Source organism: Callorhinus ursinus, unplaced genomic scaffold, assembly GCF_003265705.2.
Source record: "Callorhinus ursinus isolate GAN/ISIS: 27379988/994484 unplaced genomic scaffold, GSC_fseal_2.0 scaffold126, whole genome shotgun sequence".
In the NCBI taxonomy this organism is placed as follows: domain Eukaryota; kingdom Metazoa; phylum Chordata; class Mammalia; order Carnivora; family Otariidae; genus Callorhinus; species Callorhinus ursinus.
In genome coordinates, this window is record NW_027397188.1 from 162,953 (window position 1) to 177,985 (window position 15,033).

The 15,033-nt window shown below is 57.4% G+C and overlaps 1 protein-coding gene across 5 annotated transcripts in view; it reads right to left on the minus strand.

Annotated features, from left to right (window-relative positions):
* Positions 1-4,058: 4,058 nt before the first annotated feature.
* The window catches only part of CAMSAP1 (calmodulin regulated spectrin associated protein 1), a 65,875-nt gene continuing 54,900 nt past the window's right edge, over positions 4,059-15,033 (minus strand). For 3 of the 5 annotated variants that reach the window (XM_025860167.2, XM_073890111.1, XM_073890113.1), the window contains 8 exons: positions 14,749-14,830; positions 11,577-13,938; positions 10,640-10,776; positions 10,226-10,434; positions 10,038-10,140; positions 8,606-8,724; positions 8,034-8,152; positions 4,059-5,195 (listed from right to left, as the gene is read on the minus strand). In XM_025860167.2, the coding sequence (XP_025715952.1) occupies positions 4,893-5,195; positions 8,034-8,152; positions 8,606-8,724; positions 10,038-10,140; positions 10,226-10,434; positions 10,640-10,776; positions 11,577-13,938; positions 14,749-14,830 (3,434 nt within the window). In that variant the 3' untranslated portion in view covers positions 4,059-4,892. The remainder of the gene's footprint in view (positions 5,196-8,033; positions 8,153-8,605; positions 8,725-10,037; positions 10,141-10,225; positions 10,435-10,639; positions 10,777-11,576; positions 13,939-14,748; positions 14,831-15,033) is intronic. The other 2 variants (XM_025860166.2, XM_073890112.1) reach the window with 1 other exon arrangement.

Genomic DNA, 15,033 nt, shown 5'->3' on the forward strand with positions numbered 1-15,033 from the left:
GGTGTGACCTTAAGGGAAGGCCGTGCATAATGCCCCAACCCGGCCCCGGTCAGTCTGCTTCAGTCCGTGCTGGCCCACCCTCCCCGAGTCCGCGTGCGCCCAAGCAACGCGCGCTCCTGGACCAGGAACCGACCGCCCGTTAAACTCAGGGGTGTCTGCCGGCTGCACCAGAGTCTGATTTGAATAAATACACGCACAAAATATGAAACAGCGGTGCCTTTCCACCCCGCCAACGGTCTCTGACTATGCTTTGCCTGCGCGTCACCCCAACGGGGCAGAAGTGGGTACGAAGCTGGTCAGCTGGACGCCTACGCAAGTGGACAAGATACTGACAGGTAAGCAGAACAGAGGGGCAAACTATCCTAGGGAGAACTTGGCTGACAAATGTTAGGAACCGTTGGTTTAAAAATTTTAAAAAGCCCTTTGTGAAAACGTATGGTGCCATACACTTGTGATTCATTTACTTTTCTATAGGTATGTTCTGCCCCAGCTTAAAAAAGGAACAAGGATTGTTTTGTAATGAAACCAACAGAAACTGACCATCTGGAATTAAAAGGCAAAAAGTAAACTCTGCCTCTTGCCAAACTGAAGACCAGACAGTTCATCAGCTCGACTGAAAGTAATGGCTCGCAAACGAGGCCCCTTGGACGACCCCCGGCACGGCCCGGGGCCCCACCTGCCACTTACCGCACAAGGGAAGCAGCACCACAAGGGTCCACGTGACTTCCTCTTGGTGATGACGTGAGACAGTGAGGGACCCGCCTGTGCCTTTCGTTCTAGAACGAGAGCCGAATGACACGAGACCGTCTCGTGCGTGGTACCGTGGGCTTGTCTCCACCTGGGCCTGCGGAGGCAGCAATGTCCTCCCGAGACCACCACCGCCTGTGCCATCCGCGGGGACCCCGTGCGCGGACCCACCAGTAGCGGCTTCCAGCAACCCCAACACGGGACGTCTGGGCCGGGTCAGGACCTTGACTGCCGCCCAGGCTGGGGCACCCGGAGCGCCAGGCAGGCCGGCTGCGTCCTGTCAAGATGGCCAATCAGCGGACGCCACATCCGTTAGCCTCTGGCCTTTGTAGGAACACGCGCCTGGCCTTGGCTTTCATGGGAAACGGTCTTAACACTGTCGCTGCTTCTCCGCAGTGGAAACAACCCAGTGTTTTCATTGCCAAGAAATGATTTTCCCTGAAACAAACTTTTCACAAATTGCATGCCTGTGCGTGGAGACTTTTTTTACTGTGGTTTTTACTACATTTCTTTGCTCTATTACTCATTCCCATTGTAAGTGGCTTTGGCGAGATACTTCCCTTGTTATTTAGGAGATAATTCGGAACTTGCTCTTTCTAAAGCACAAGGACCACGTGAGGCAGAGAGCGGGGATCGTCCCTCTCTGCTCCCTGTCAGACAAACGAGCACAAGGATTTTCCCAGGACGGAGAGAAGCAGACAGCAGGACAGGCACACTGAGATGCTTTCCAGGCCAAGTGCCTCCCCGAGATCTCAGGCCACACCCACGGCTCAGGCCTTCGCGTGCGACTGAAGACAGAACCCCCAGCACGAGCCCGCTGGCGACACCGGACCCAGGGGCGCCATCAAGGAGACTGCAGCCAGGCGCCGGAGCTGCTGACCGAAGATGCCACCCTGGGTACGTCCTGCTCTCGGCCGGTGCGGGCAGATGCGAGCAATGCCCCGGGTCCCTTCGGCGCATGACACACTCTGACGGAAAGATGTGCGAAGTCAAGGCCCATTCCACACACATCAGCACCCATCATCAAAGGTGACCCAAGTTAATCTTAACCCAAGTTCCTTCCAAAAGGAAAGTTTATTCAGGTCAATACTGTCCCCTGCAGAGGACAACCAGTCACAAGGCGAAGTATGGCCCAGGAGTGACTTTAGAATGATTCTCCTCCTCTCCTCCACCTCATCGAAGAGTAGGCTTGGGGCCTAAACACCTGACCAGAGACAGCTCTGGGAGCGGCGCACGGAGGACGCGGGGTGGAAGGCCCCACGGGCAGAGAGGCCACCTGCACGTGCACACATCCGTCTCTACAACACTCATGCACACGTGTATATGGACGCGAGAGGAATGTCAAGGGAGGACTCACTTGCTCGAGTGTCATCCATCTTAAAACGCCAACGCTTCGGGCTCCTGGCACTCTACGTCAAGACCAAGGACTTACATGTAAACGTCAATCATCTGATTGACACTTTCTCTACAAAGTTAAAATTTGTGGCTAGGCAAGCACAGCTTGACTCCATTCAGAATTCCGAGAGGCAATAAAAAGATGCGCTACCTTTCCATCATAAGAAGTTTACAGGACACAAATACCATAGAGGCTTTGGAAAATGAAACGTTTATAAAGCTATAACGCAACCCTATAGAACTGAAAAATGTTTGCCACATCAAGCCAGAAAGGACTAACATCTCGACAAAATGCATCCCATGGGTCTGAAATTTTTCATAGTAAAAAAGTTTGCTACACCAATCAACGCACAAAGAACCCCAAATGCTTCCATCGGCCATGTCAGCATGCACTGGCCTGAAGACAGGATATCAGAAATGTCAGCTGCTGGGACGCCTGGGTGGCTCAGTTAAGCATCTGCCTTCGGCTCGGGTCGTGATCCCGGGGTCCTGGGATCGAGCCCCACGTCGGGCTCCCTGCTCCGCGGGAGCCTGCTTCTCCCTCTCCCTCTGCCGCTCCCCCTGCTTGTGCGCTCACGTCCTCTCTCTCTCAAATAAAACTCTTTAAAAAAAATAAAATGTCAGCTGCTAAGTTAGTGCCTGTTGACATAACGAAGAGTGAAAAAAGACTGTGTGCAGACCATGTTCGAGATATTCCGTAGGCTGACTAATCACATCGAGAAAATCCAGGATTTACCCAGAAGTCGGGCGGGAATGTAATTTCCCGGCTCTATGCCAGGAGCACCTGAGTCTTCCTTAAAAATAATCATACTCCACTTACTTCAAAAGGACCCTGTTCCTTGTGAGTCAGCAGAGAAGCAGTCACACGGTTTGACCTCACAAAGGAAGCAGCTGGTCAGAAAGCCTCCCTACTCCCCAAGATGTGACTTTCCCCGAGAGGAGTGTTTGTTAACGAAAAACGAAGGGAAAGTCCTCTAAAGCAAGGAGCCGAGACACTGACCGTAGGAAGGAGCCACAACATCCTCACACACGTGTGATCAATAAAAAGCAAATTAGTTACTTTATTACATTTTAGTGACTTCTTAAAATAAATATAATAATAGAATACCAAACACACAGTGAGAAATGAAGCACACAAGTGACAAGCACGGGAACAAGAAAGTTTGCTCAGGACCCCTTAGTGCTCCGCTTCCAGAATCACGCGGCCCCCACTACTTCGTCACAGGGCAGCATAGCCGCCCTCACAGGACTTACGAACTCAGGCGTCTTTGGAGGACGGCACAGGGAACGGGAAGAAGCGGGAGGCGGGCCCCCAGTTCCTTCCCATGCCCTGTAGCCTGTTCCTTCCTTCCTCAGGTACAGAACTCACCTACCTTTTATCCTACCTGAAGTTAGAGAGCAGTGACACGTGTCTGACTTTCTCTATTCCTCTTCAGGGTTTTCTGCAGCTCGAGAGAGATTCAAGCAATACTCCCAAGGAAACGTGCAAAACTAACCTAAGTGACTCCAGAATCTTCCGGCGGCTGGCTCAGACCAGGGCTCAGAGCCGCCTGTCAATCAGCGTCGGCAGGATTGCGGCCGCGTGAAGGCCAGGCGGGGCTGGGCACACCTGTCTCCCAGAAGCATCTGGTCGGGAGAAGCGCGAACGACCGTCTGGACCAACACGGAGGGGATCCAGAGCCGTTCCGCTAACTTGGAGTTCCAACATAACTGCAAATAACCACTTGCACCGTTTTTAAATACGCAGAACAGAATGGTCCATCTAAACGGAGCCCCGCACACCCCTCGCAGGGCACGCGGCTCCTCAGAAGCCAGGATCAAGATGGACGGGTCAGGAAACCATAAACCCACTAAAGGAACCATCAGCTGAAGGGCATCACCTCTCCAGAGAAACATGCTCAGAGTGAAGAATAGTCTACTTTACCAAAATCTGTCTTTATTAAAGTGAACAAATCATTAGAGTACTATCCAAAACTTCACGAGCGATGGCTGGAATTTGCTCCGTTTGCCTATTTCCGGTCAGGCAGACGCCAGCTGACCGTACCGCTCACCACGGTCGCGTGCCAGCAAGAAGCGTCTCCACGCCTGTAAAAGGCAGTTTAGCAGAAGACAGACTTTGCAGATTTTCAGTGCTTTTAGTGAATTGGTATTTTCAGTAAACGTTTTCTGAGCAGCAAAGAACGAGAATTTTTTTCAGAAATCTTAGAACTGGATATAAACATTGGCAGTAGACACAATCAATAAATATCATACAATTTCTCAAATGAACAAGATCCCCCCAATTCAAATTCCTTTCCTAAAGACATTCCAACACCCTGACCCGAGACCGAGCCCCAGCTCATCCCCCGGGACCCCAGCTGGTCAGCACGAGGGGCGTCAGGTCACGTGCAAGAGGGGGTGGGGCAGGAGGGGACAAAGCAGGGGGGTCACTTTCCATTCACACTGAAGGAGAACTTCAAGTAAAGGGATCCACGGCCTGGAGACCTCGCGACACGCGTACCCCTCGTCTGACCCTCCGAGGTCAGCGGCAGCCGCGGCCTCCGTGAGCCACTGAACACGGTGCCTCATCCCCCTCCTCACTCCATCCAGCATCCTGTGTGTGCTGGGAGCCAAGGGAGGGTTTCCCGTGGTTCACTGGGAGCCTCTCTGGGAAAGGTCTGTGACTATGCACACTTCGTACCCAAACGGAAGAGAATAATAAATACCAATCCTGTCTGCACGTCCTTCAGACTCGCCCTCCGGCACCGGTGTCATTTACGAGTCTGGGTCTTCTTTGGCACCGCAGGCCGCTTGGGCTGCCACAAGTGGTTATGAATAGTGAGCGCATCCACACTGACGGACATGGTTTTGGCTGGGATCAGGTTAAACTGTTTTCGGTCTGAGCTGTATTTATACAGCTTGTCAATCATTTTCTTGGTGATGCTCTTTGGCCCCGTGCCCGTTAGTTTGTAGATTTCCTCGGTGTCGGGATAGTAGCAGTACAGTGCTCGGAACTGGCAGCCGGCGTCGCGGAACAGTATGATGTAGTGATTGGCGTCACACTTCTCCAGCTCCTGTATCGAGGGGGGAAAGGAAAAGAGACGCGGGCTTGAGAGTCGCTCCAACACTCAGGGCCACTTCGGTGCTCCATGGGCGCCGCTCAAGCCCAGCGGCCGCCTGGCCACCCGCTCTCAGGAAGGCCCACCCACAACCCAGGGCTCCAGTCTTCCCACTCGGACTTAGGAAGTCGAGGTGTGTGAGAAGCAATGCTTTGGAAACGGAGAGAAAAATCACACACGACATCACGAGCCACCAGAGAAACGCAGACCAAAACCCACACTGGGACAGCACTCACGCCCACTGGGAGAGCCCCAACCGAACAGGAAGACGACAGCAAGTGCTGGGGGTTTGTGCAGAGACTGGAGCCTCCCACGCAGCTACAGGGAGCAGAATTCAGTTGCGCAGGTGCCCGGAACTTCCGTTAAGCACAGCGTCACCCTGTGGCTCAGCGGTTCTTGTCTGAGGTGGAGACTCAGAGAAGCCAAAGCTTCCACACAAAACCTCAGAAGTGAATGCTGACCAGCAGCAGCATTCCCCATCATCAAAAAAGCCAAGTGTCCTTTAACTGGAGAACGGATAAACCAACTGGGGCCTATCCACACAATGGAGTCGGATTCGGCCATGAAAGGGAGTGGGGCACTCACACGCACTGAACGGGGATGAGACAAAGCCGGGATGCTCTGGGGGAGAAGACAGCCCCAAAAGGCCGCCCGGCGCGGGATCTCCTTCATGGGACGCGTGCAGGCGAGGCCCGACCAGAGACGGGTTGGTGGGAGCCGGGGGCTGCAGGGAGGGCGGGTGGGGACAGGCTTTCTTTCTATGCTGGAATCGGCCCTGATAGCCAAACTCCTCGGCGGGCAGACAGGAAACCGCCGAAACTAAGGGTTTATGCATGTGAATGACACCTCAGGGACGCAGTCACCCACAGGAGCCCGAAGCAAAGCAGCACTGTGGGTACTCATTACAGTGTCCGCCGTGTTGTGCTCTGAATTCCAGACCGTTTTCCTGTTAAAGTCCCAGCCGGACCGCCCACCCCAGCACCTCTCCCCGCCAGGGGTCTCCGAGCCCAGCGCCCTCCCACAGCAGTGGCCAGGCTCTGCCTTCACCTCTCAGCCCAGCGTGCAAGGGCCTTCTCCAGAGGCTGGTGACGGGCATTCCTATAAGAGCCTGCTACAGAAGCGGACAGGGACCCAGCCGTCCTCTACAGAGCCAGGAATTTAAAAGATTTGTAAAAAACGTAAAACAAAGCCACTCTTCTAATTAATTGTTTTAGAAAACAGACTTATTTTTCATAAATACCTATTAGTCTTGTGAGAATATAACAAGCTTGTGATGAACTCGAATATATTAACACACAAATATATATTTTAAAAGATTAACGGATTCTGGAAAACCAGAATCCAAAAGTGTACACAATACTGACTTCAACTAAATAAAAATTGTGTCTAAACACAGGGCAAGACGCAAATAAGCAGCACCTCCAGACCCTGGGCCCTTCCTGCACCCCCCACGCCCCCCACGCCAGTGGCCCGGCCCAGGTACCGCCCTCCGCTCGCATCCTTGCTCCTCTCACGTCTGTCCTCGGCCCACCAGTCAACATGACGTTCACAGGGCACGTTGTTTCTGGGCCCTCCTCTGCCCACAGCTGCATTCACCACTTCAGTGAAAGCAAAGCTGGGGTCCCTCCACCAACAGAGACCCTGTGGGAGCTGCCCCGTGCCCTCTGGCCTCCCCGGGCTCTCATTCCACCCTCCTCCGCCTCCCCGGTTACTGGTCGCTTCCTTGCTTACAGCACAGGCCAGCGTGGCCACCACCTGGTGCTGGAAACAGTTTTATGGGAACAGAGCCACGCCCATTTGTCCGCACACAGTCCACCAGCGCCAAGCCCCGCAGGGCAGTCACCATGCCCTGCCTGCCCCGGAAGCAGCCCGCGAACTCCCCTATCAGGGGCCACCTCAACTCCCCACAATGTCAACCTCACAGCCCGGACCTTTGGGTTTGTGCCCTGACTGGTCCCCAGCATCCAGACCAGCGTGACACACCGAAAGCGGCGTCCCCCACCCTGGCATGGTGCACAGGGCATCGCTCCCCCCGACACTGAGCGCCAGTCAGGCGAAGGGCATGAAAGTCCTAACCTTGACCCTCTCCTGCCAACTGCCTCGCAGATCGTCTTGCAGACCGCCATCAGCTCACCTTGAAATGACCCAGGCCCGACCGCATTCTCGCAGCAGGTGTGACCAGTGTTGCCCGCAGGTAGGCAGCGCTCAGCACAGCAGAGCCAAACAACAAGCACTTTACCGCCAAACTTCCATCTCTCCAGTGATCCGGGAGCTGAAACTGGAGCCCCCTCCTGCTGCCATGCTCCCCTTCATCCCTCAGTACACCCCTGCCAATTCCTTCGGTCTCCAGCCAACACCGCCTCGGCCACGGGCATCAGAGTGCAGAAACCACCCCGCCCCGGCTAACCCGCCGAGGCTACTAGTTCTCACCGCTTGCTTCGCACCGTAGGGCCCTGCCCTGGACTCCACCTCTGTCCCCAGGACAGCAGTCTGAGTCTGGCTCGTCTGAAGCCTGCTCTTCCTCAAGCCATCCCTCGCCCTGCGCCATGCGGACGGCCCCAGTGTGATCATGCTCTCTCGCGCGCACCAACGGCGGGGCCCGGGGCTACTGGGCAGCGAAGCCACACCAGGCCACCCGCACATGGGAATAATGAGGTTCTGTTTTAGGAAAAACCCTTCATTCACAAATACCCTTCACTCTACATAAAAATTTAATGGTTCCTAACATTGCGAGCCAACTATATGCCACTTAAAAATAAAGAAAAAAATTTAGTGCTGACACTTGATACTTGCCTCTAGTATTGAATTCTTGTGAGGTTCATTCACTTTTCCAGCCAAACAGCAGTGAGAAATAGCATTGTGAATAATCGGTTTGTTTGACTTGCTACTGGGCTCCTTGAAGAGCTTGGGACCTGTGAAAATAGGCAAGAGTCACAAAAGTATACTCTAAGGCACGCACACTCGCAGCTCACACGCGCAAGAAAACCCCAGTTTCCCAGAGCCAAGCAGCAGGCCGGCTGGGTCAGCGAGGTCAAGGCTTTTGGAAAGGGCAAGTAACAGCTGCTTCAAATCTATTTGAAAGAATTCATTCCGAGTTATGAACTTTAAATAAACTAGAAAAGGATCAAAGTCGTTACCAGTTTGTCCCCTTTCTAGTTTCACTTACTTTGATAATATAAAAGACAAAACCAAGAAATAGTTTCAAAAGTCTAAGGTTCCCCAGCGCCAAGACACACTACTCGGCGTGAGGCCACAGGGACAGAAAAGCACGTTGCCAGCCACTGAGGTGGCTGGAGAGCCAAGCACAGCCCGCCCTGCCCCGCCAGGGACACGCCCGTGACCTCCACGGGGAGCGAGGCCGTTACCTGTGTACTCGGCCACGGAGGCGAGAGAGGATGCCGCGGACGCGGTTTCCCAGTCTCTGTCCGTGCTCCTGCTGGCGTTGCGGCTCAGTGTGGGCAAGGCTTCCAGTGACTCAACTCTGCTGAAGGAGAGGGGCAACGGGGGCAGGGGAGGGATGGTCACGGGCACCCCCTCTCGCCCACCGCCCACACTGGCTGGCTGAGCCCACCCAACACCAGCCAGCCCACACCATCCAGGCAAGAAGGAACGTCCGCGGTGGAGGAGACGGGCGGCAAGGCAGGGGGGCAAGCCCGTCTGACCCGCCCTCCGCCCCGCAGAACACAACCATCAACTGGGCAAAACACAGAAGTCCGACGCCTCGGGTACAACAGTGTGACAAAAGCAGACACCCTGCAGGGACACTGGCCACCATCAGAGGTCTGTCTGAGGTGCCACCCCGATGGAGCAGGGAAGCAGCACTGGGTCCCTGCTGGACACAGTTTGGGACATCTGTGTTGCTGACACACCTCAGGCAAGACCCCAGGAGGGAAGGAGAGAGGGAGAGAGCACAGGGGGCTGAGCCCAAAACCCCGGGTCTGAGGGCATCCCTTGGGGCAGTCTCCACAGAGCCCAGCCAGTGGTGGCAAAGCAGCACGGGGGGGCTGCCCCCAAGGGGGCCGGCCAGCCCAGCTGACCGAGCGGCAGAGCAAAACCCCAGCCAGGACCCAGAGTCCCTGACGTGGGCCCGGTGCAGGGGCCCGGTGACAGAAGCCACCAGACATGTGAAGAGGAGGGCCACGTGGCCATGGCCACAGGATGACACACACAGTAAAGGATGGAGGACACGTGGGGCCAACACCACACAGGGAGAAGGGACAAGGCCACTGGCGGTGGTACCAATGAGGTCCCCAGTGCGTCCTCCCAGATTACTGCTGAGTCACAAGGGAAGTTCTCCCGCGTCAGCAGAAGCCACCGCCTCCCACGGGCCAAGGAAGCGCCACACGCCTGCCGGCCGCAGCGACAAACACCGGCCGCCGGAGACACACAGGCTGAACCGTTTCCTGCAAAGCCCCAGCGACGGGTGGCCACCACAGGAACTGCGCCCGGGTGACAGAGGACAGAGGGCAGAGGACTGGTCTCGACTAAGGAGGCCCACAGCTGAGGGCCATGCGCGGTCCTGAGCGGGGTCCTAGGCCGTCCAGGACACTATGGGACAGCTGGTGACAACAGAGCGTAGACCAGAGGCCCCACTGAGGCGCCATCTGGGAACAGTGGGTATTTACGGACACGTCCTCGCTCACGGGAAACACACAGCCCCGCAGCAGAGGCTACAGAGCCAGAGTGCTCCAGCTCCGCGGCTCCAATGCAGCCCGGGGTGGTGGGGGTGGGGATCACCCCAAAATCACAGCACACAACCCGCCCCGCCCCCACGTCCACCCCACGTGCCCCCCTTACCGCTGGGAAGGCGTGCCCCCCGAGTGCACGCTCTCGGGCTCGGTGGTCGCCGCGGAGGCCAGGGACAGGCTGGAGCCCGACTGGGCCCGGCTCAGGGGGTCGGCTGCCGAGACAGGAGAGCTGCCGCGAGGCCCGCCTCGGCCACCCCGCCGCCGCCCGCCGCCGCCCCGCACGCCCCGCCTGCTTACGGGTCGAGGAGCACTTGGTCCCCGAATCACTGGCCGGCTCCTCTCGATGGACGGACTTGGGCCGCGGCTTCTTGGGCTTGGCTCTCGGCTTCCCCAGCCCCTGCTCCTCTAAGATCTGCTGCTGCTTCCTGCGTAGGTACTCCTGCTTGATGAGCTCCCGCCGCGCCTTCTCCTCCTCCTTCCGGACCCGGTCCTCCTCGGCCTTGCGCCTGCGGGACACACGCGCTCGCCAGCCGCGCTCGGCGGGGGCCCAGGGCCGGGCGCCCACAGCCGCGCACCGTCGTGCGAACTGAGGGGAATGAGCCCAGAAGCACGTCAACCAGGGCTCGGCCTAGACCCCCGGGGCAGCGGGATGGGGCCAGGGAACGGGAAGGGGGGGGGGGGGGGGGGGTGCCGGGCGGGGGGCCAGGTTACCGGGCCTCATCTCTCTTGAGCTCCACCTCGGCCTCCAGCTGCTGCTTCCTCAGGCGCGCCTCCTCAGCCTTGCGCTGCTGCTTCAGGAGGAAGGCCGCCCGCTTCTTGGCAAGCTCGTCCTCCGCCTTCTGCTCATCCTACAAGCAGGCGGCACGCGTCATCCTGCAGGACACAGCCCCCGACGCCCGCACTCCCCGGCAGCAAGCGGGCCCACGGATGAGGCCGTCTTCACAGACGCTAAAATGCTAGGGAACAACCTGGCCACCCCAAAAAGAGCCCCATCGACAGAGCTTTCTGCACGTCTCCTACTGAGTCCCGTTTACCTCGGTTTCCACACGTGAGCTGACCCCTGCACTAACACTCAGGCACTTACACCTTAAAAGCATTAAGCACCAAATAAAGCCTGCTTGCTCGTTAGAGGACATACACCCTACACCCTGTGGGAAAGTCGTGGGAAAACAGCAGGGACGCTCCCACAACCCGTCTCCCCTTCTCCTAAGAAAACACGACAAGAAAGGCACCGAGACCAACAGGAAGCTTCCGCAGAGATGCCCCACCCGGCCGGCCGCTCTCACAGGCTTGGCAAGCCTCGGCCTGGAGGCCGGACCCGGTGTACCCACCTGCTTCTGCAAGAGCCCGCGAGCTAAGAACGTTTACGTTTATTTAAATGGTCAGAAAACTATCATAAGAAAAAGAACGCTTCTGACCCGCGAACATTACATGGGTTTCCCGATTCGGGCTCAGCACTGAAGCCTCACGGGCACACGGCCACGCTCGCTGCAACAGGCAGTGCCCGTGGGTGCTTCCGGTGGAGCCGGGTCGTGCTGACAGAGCGCGTGGGGCCCGGCTCTGGAGTGAGCTTCTAACGCAGCCGCACAACCAAGGGCAAGAGACGACACCCAACACCCATCTGACACGGAGGCCAACGGCAGTTTACCTTGAAGAAGAAGCCGACCCCCGGCTTCTGATCGCCTTCGCTGGTGAGCTCCACCGAACTCTGGGGGCCCTCCGTCTCTCCGTCCTCGTCGGGGGCCTTCAGGTCCGAGAGGTCCACCTCAATGAGACTGGCCTTGCTCCTCGGGGGCTCGTCCACGGGGACGCTCTCTTTCCCAGGGACAGCTGGGGAGCCGAGCGCCGCCTCCTTCACGCTGCCACCCAGAACGTCTCTGAGGCTCCTCTGTTCCGACAGGACGTTTGCATCTTTGGAGGAGGACAGGGCAAATGTCCGCTGATTGCTTTCATCGTGGAGCCTGTAGCTGTCGAAGAAGCACTTGTCATGAGGGTCATTTCCAGGCTCTGCAACGCTGTCCCAGCCCGGGTCCGAGGGGGTCCGAGGGGGGAAGGACCGTAAGTGAGGGAGGGTCTCTACACTGGGCGTCGGGGTCTTGCTTCGGGAGGAAGCCTGCTGCCTGTCTTTTGGCACTTTCAGCTCAGCTGGTCTCCCCGGGCGGGAGCTCCGAGCCTGCCCGAGGCGCGGGGCTTTGCGCTGAGCGGCCACCCCGGGGGGGGAGAGCGGCTCCACGAAGTGGACGGCCGCCCTGACCTTCTGGTCCTGGGCGCTCTGCGTCGTGCCCGGGGCCGGGGCTGCGGGAGGCTTCATGAGCAGCTGCTCCTGCTGCTGCGAGATCCGCAGGATGGCCTGCTGCAGTGTGCTGATGGTCTCGTTCAGCTTCTCGATGGACAGGTCGCACTCGCTCACGCCCGCCTCGCCAGCACCCTCCAGCAGGGCGGCGGAGAGCGCTCTGCTCTTCTCCAGCTCGTGCAGCGCGGCGGGGGCCTTCGCTCTATGCTGTTGCAGGAGAACCAGGCTCTCCGCGTCCCCATCTGGAGACGGCAGCACGCCTTCCCGCCCCTCCTCCTTCATGAGGAACTCCTCCGTTTTGGAAACGCCGCCAAAGTCCTCTCCGTTGTGCTGAGTGTAGTCTCCCGCCAAGTGGTCCGGCTTCCGCGGCTGGGGGGTGCCGTCGGCCTTCCCCTTCTTGACCACGTGCAGGAAGGCGGCCTTGCCCAGCTTCAGCCGCTGCCGGGCCGACAGAGCCTCCATCTTCTTCTTCTGCGCCTCGATGGCCCTGCGCTTCTCCTCCAGCTGCATGTGCAGCTGCGCCAGCTCGGAGGCCAGCAGGCTGGCGTGCTCCCCGCTCTGCCTGCTCGGGCTCTGCTCCCTCCTCTGCTTCCACGTCGTCAGAGGGGCCGGGCAGCTCTCCGAGGCGTCGGGCGTGGTCTTCTGCGAGCTGCTGCTGCTGGACTTCGTCTCGCAGCTGTTGAGCCTCTGGAGCTTCCGCTCCGCGAAGCTGGTCATCTTCACGCTGCCGCTGGCCACGGAGACGCTGCTGAGCTGCGACACGGTGCTCAGACACGGGCTCGAGCGGCCGCTGGCGTCGTCTTTGTCATCGTGCTCCTTCACCTTCATGTCCTCCTGCAGCTTGGCTGACTCCTCCTCACCCGCGTACCCGGCCGTCACCGCAGGGCGGGCCTCGCCCACGAAGGCCTGCTCGGCTTCCTCCAGGTCTGCGACGTCGGAGTCCGAGTCCTGCCTCAGGACGGCCCACGGCTCTGGGTCCTGGGCGCTGGGGCTCCTGGCACGGCCGCCGCAGAGCCTGCCCTCGGGGTCCTCATGCAGGAAGAAGCCGTCGGCAGACTGTGCCTGAGGCAGCAGGCCGAAGCCACCGCTGGCCAGAAGCCCACTGCGGGCGTCCCCCGCCGCCTGCAGCCCCAGCCCAGCGGGTGCCGGGTCCGCGGCCACGGGAAGTTCTGGACAGGAGACCGGGGTGAAAGTCCTACTCGAGTCACGACCGCCGTGGCTGCTGGGCGCCCTCTTGCGCACCAGGGGCTGGTGGCCCTCACTGGGCCTCTTGGACGTGAAGCTCCGTGGCCGCCCCTCCCCACACTCTTCCTCCTTGGCAATCACCTGCTTCTCCTTGGCCGGCCTGAGCACGGCCGGCATCAGCGGCTCCAAGAAGAAACTGTCAGGCTTACTTTCTAGGGTGTCTGCCAGCCTCTGGGGAGACCTGGCGCTTGTCAGCAGGCCCCGGTCACCGGCACAGGGAGCCACATCCGTCCTGATGATGGCCAGGAGCTCCTCATCCTCGTCCTCAATAGCAACGTTGTGCAGAAGGCCTCTCCCGTCGCCTTTCAGCGCCGCGGGCTCTGGCTGGTTCTGCGGAGTCAGGTTAATGATATTGGAGGCCAAACTATCCTTGCTGATGGAGCGGGCCAGGCTGACACTGTCACCGGAGCCGGGGTCCGTATCACAGCTGACAGCATGGTGGGGAGCAAAGGGTGCCGGCTGAGACATGGGCCTGCAACGTGGGGAAGGGAGCCATGGGACACAGACACACTGAGCGACAAGACACTAGTGACGGAAAGAGTACAAACCCAAAGTCTGGGGGACTTAACAAACCCCTTCCCAGGGCAGGGGACAGCCAGAGACCAGTTTAAGTTCAACAATTCTCAAACGTTGCGGTCCCGGGACCTCTTTACACCCTTTAAAATCACTGAGGACCTCAAAGAGTTTGTATTTATTATGTATTTATCAATATGAAAATTTATCACACTAGAAATTAAAACTGAGACATTTTAAAATCAATGATTAAAAAAATTTAAAAAATAAAAAATAAATAAAATCAATGATTAAAAATTACAAAAAGAGGGGCGCCTGGGTGGCTCAGCTCGGGTCATGGTCCCAGGGTCCTGGGATCGAGCCCCGCATCGGGCTCCCTGCTCAGCGGGAAGCCTGCTTCTCCCTCTCCCTCTGCCCCTCCCCCTGCTCGTGCTCTCTCTCCCTCACCCTTTCTGTCAAACAAATAAATTACAAAAAGAAACGTGTTCTGTGAGAAATGACCATGTTTTCTAAAATAAAAAAGTTTATAATACAAAACACTTTTGTAATTGTCTCTGCTGCCCACCCGGACTCCCGTGTCTGCATCCGATTCAATCTGTCACCAGGGTGAGAAAAGCAGAGAACAGCCCAACACTGTCAGGAAATGGCTCTGACCTGCAGACCCCCAAGGTGGGTCCCGGTGAGCCCGGGGATGGACCCCAGCTGGAGAACTGCTATGTGAGCCTAATAAGTGCTTCACACAGAAACTTCTCTGCGACACAGAGCTCACCTGTTCTTTATATCTGGCCACGCTGCTGCACCTCGTGGCTGGGCATCAACTCGGGTTAAAGAATTGGACCGGTGTCTCTGATCTGCATGTGAGGAAGCAGGATGCTCAGTGTTAGCTCATTTCATAGCCTCTGAAATTCTTTCAACATAATAACCATTTCTTAAGGAAATGCATCATAATGCAGGATACCAGAACTGCCCAAGAAACGCAGATCATCACAATGCCAATTTCAGTAATTTCAATAAGTAATACCTAATTCAGTCATTAGTCCAAAACATGATATAA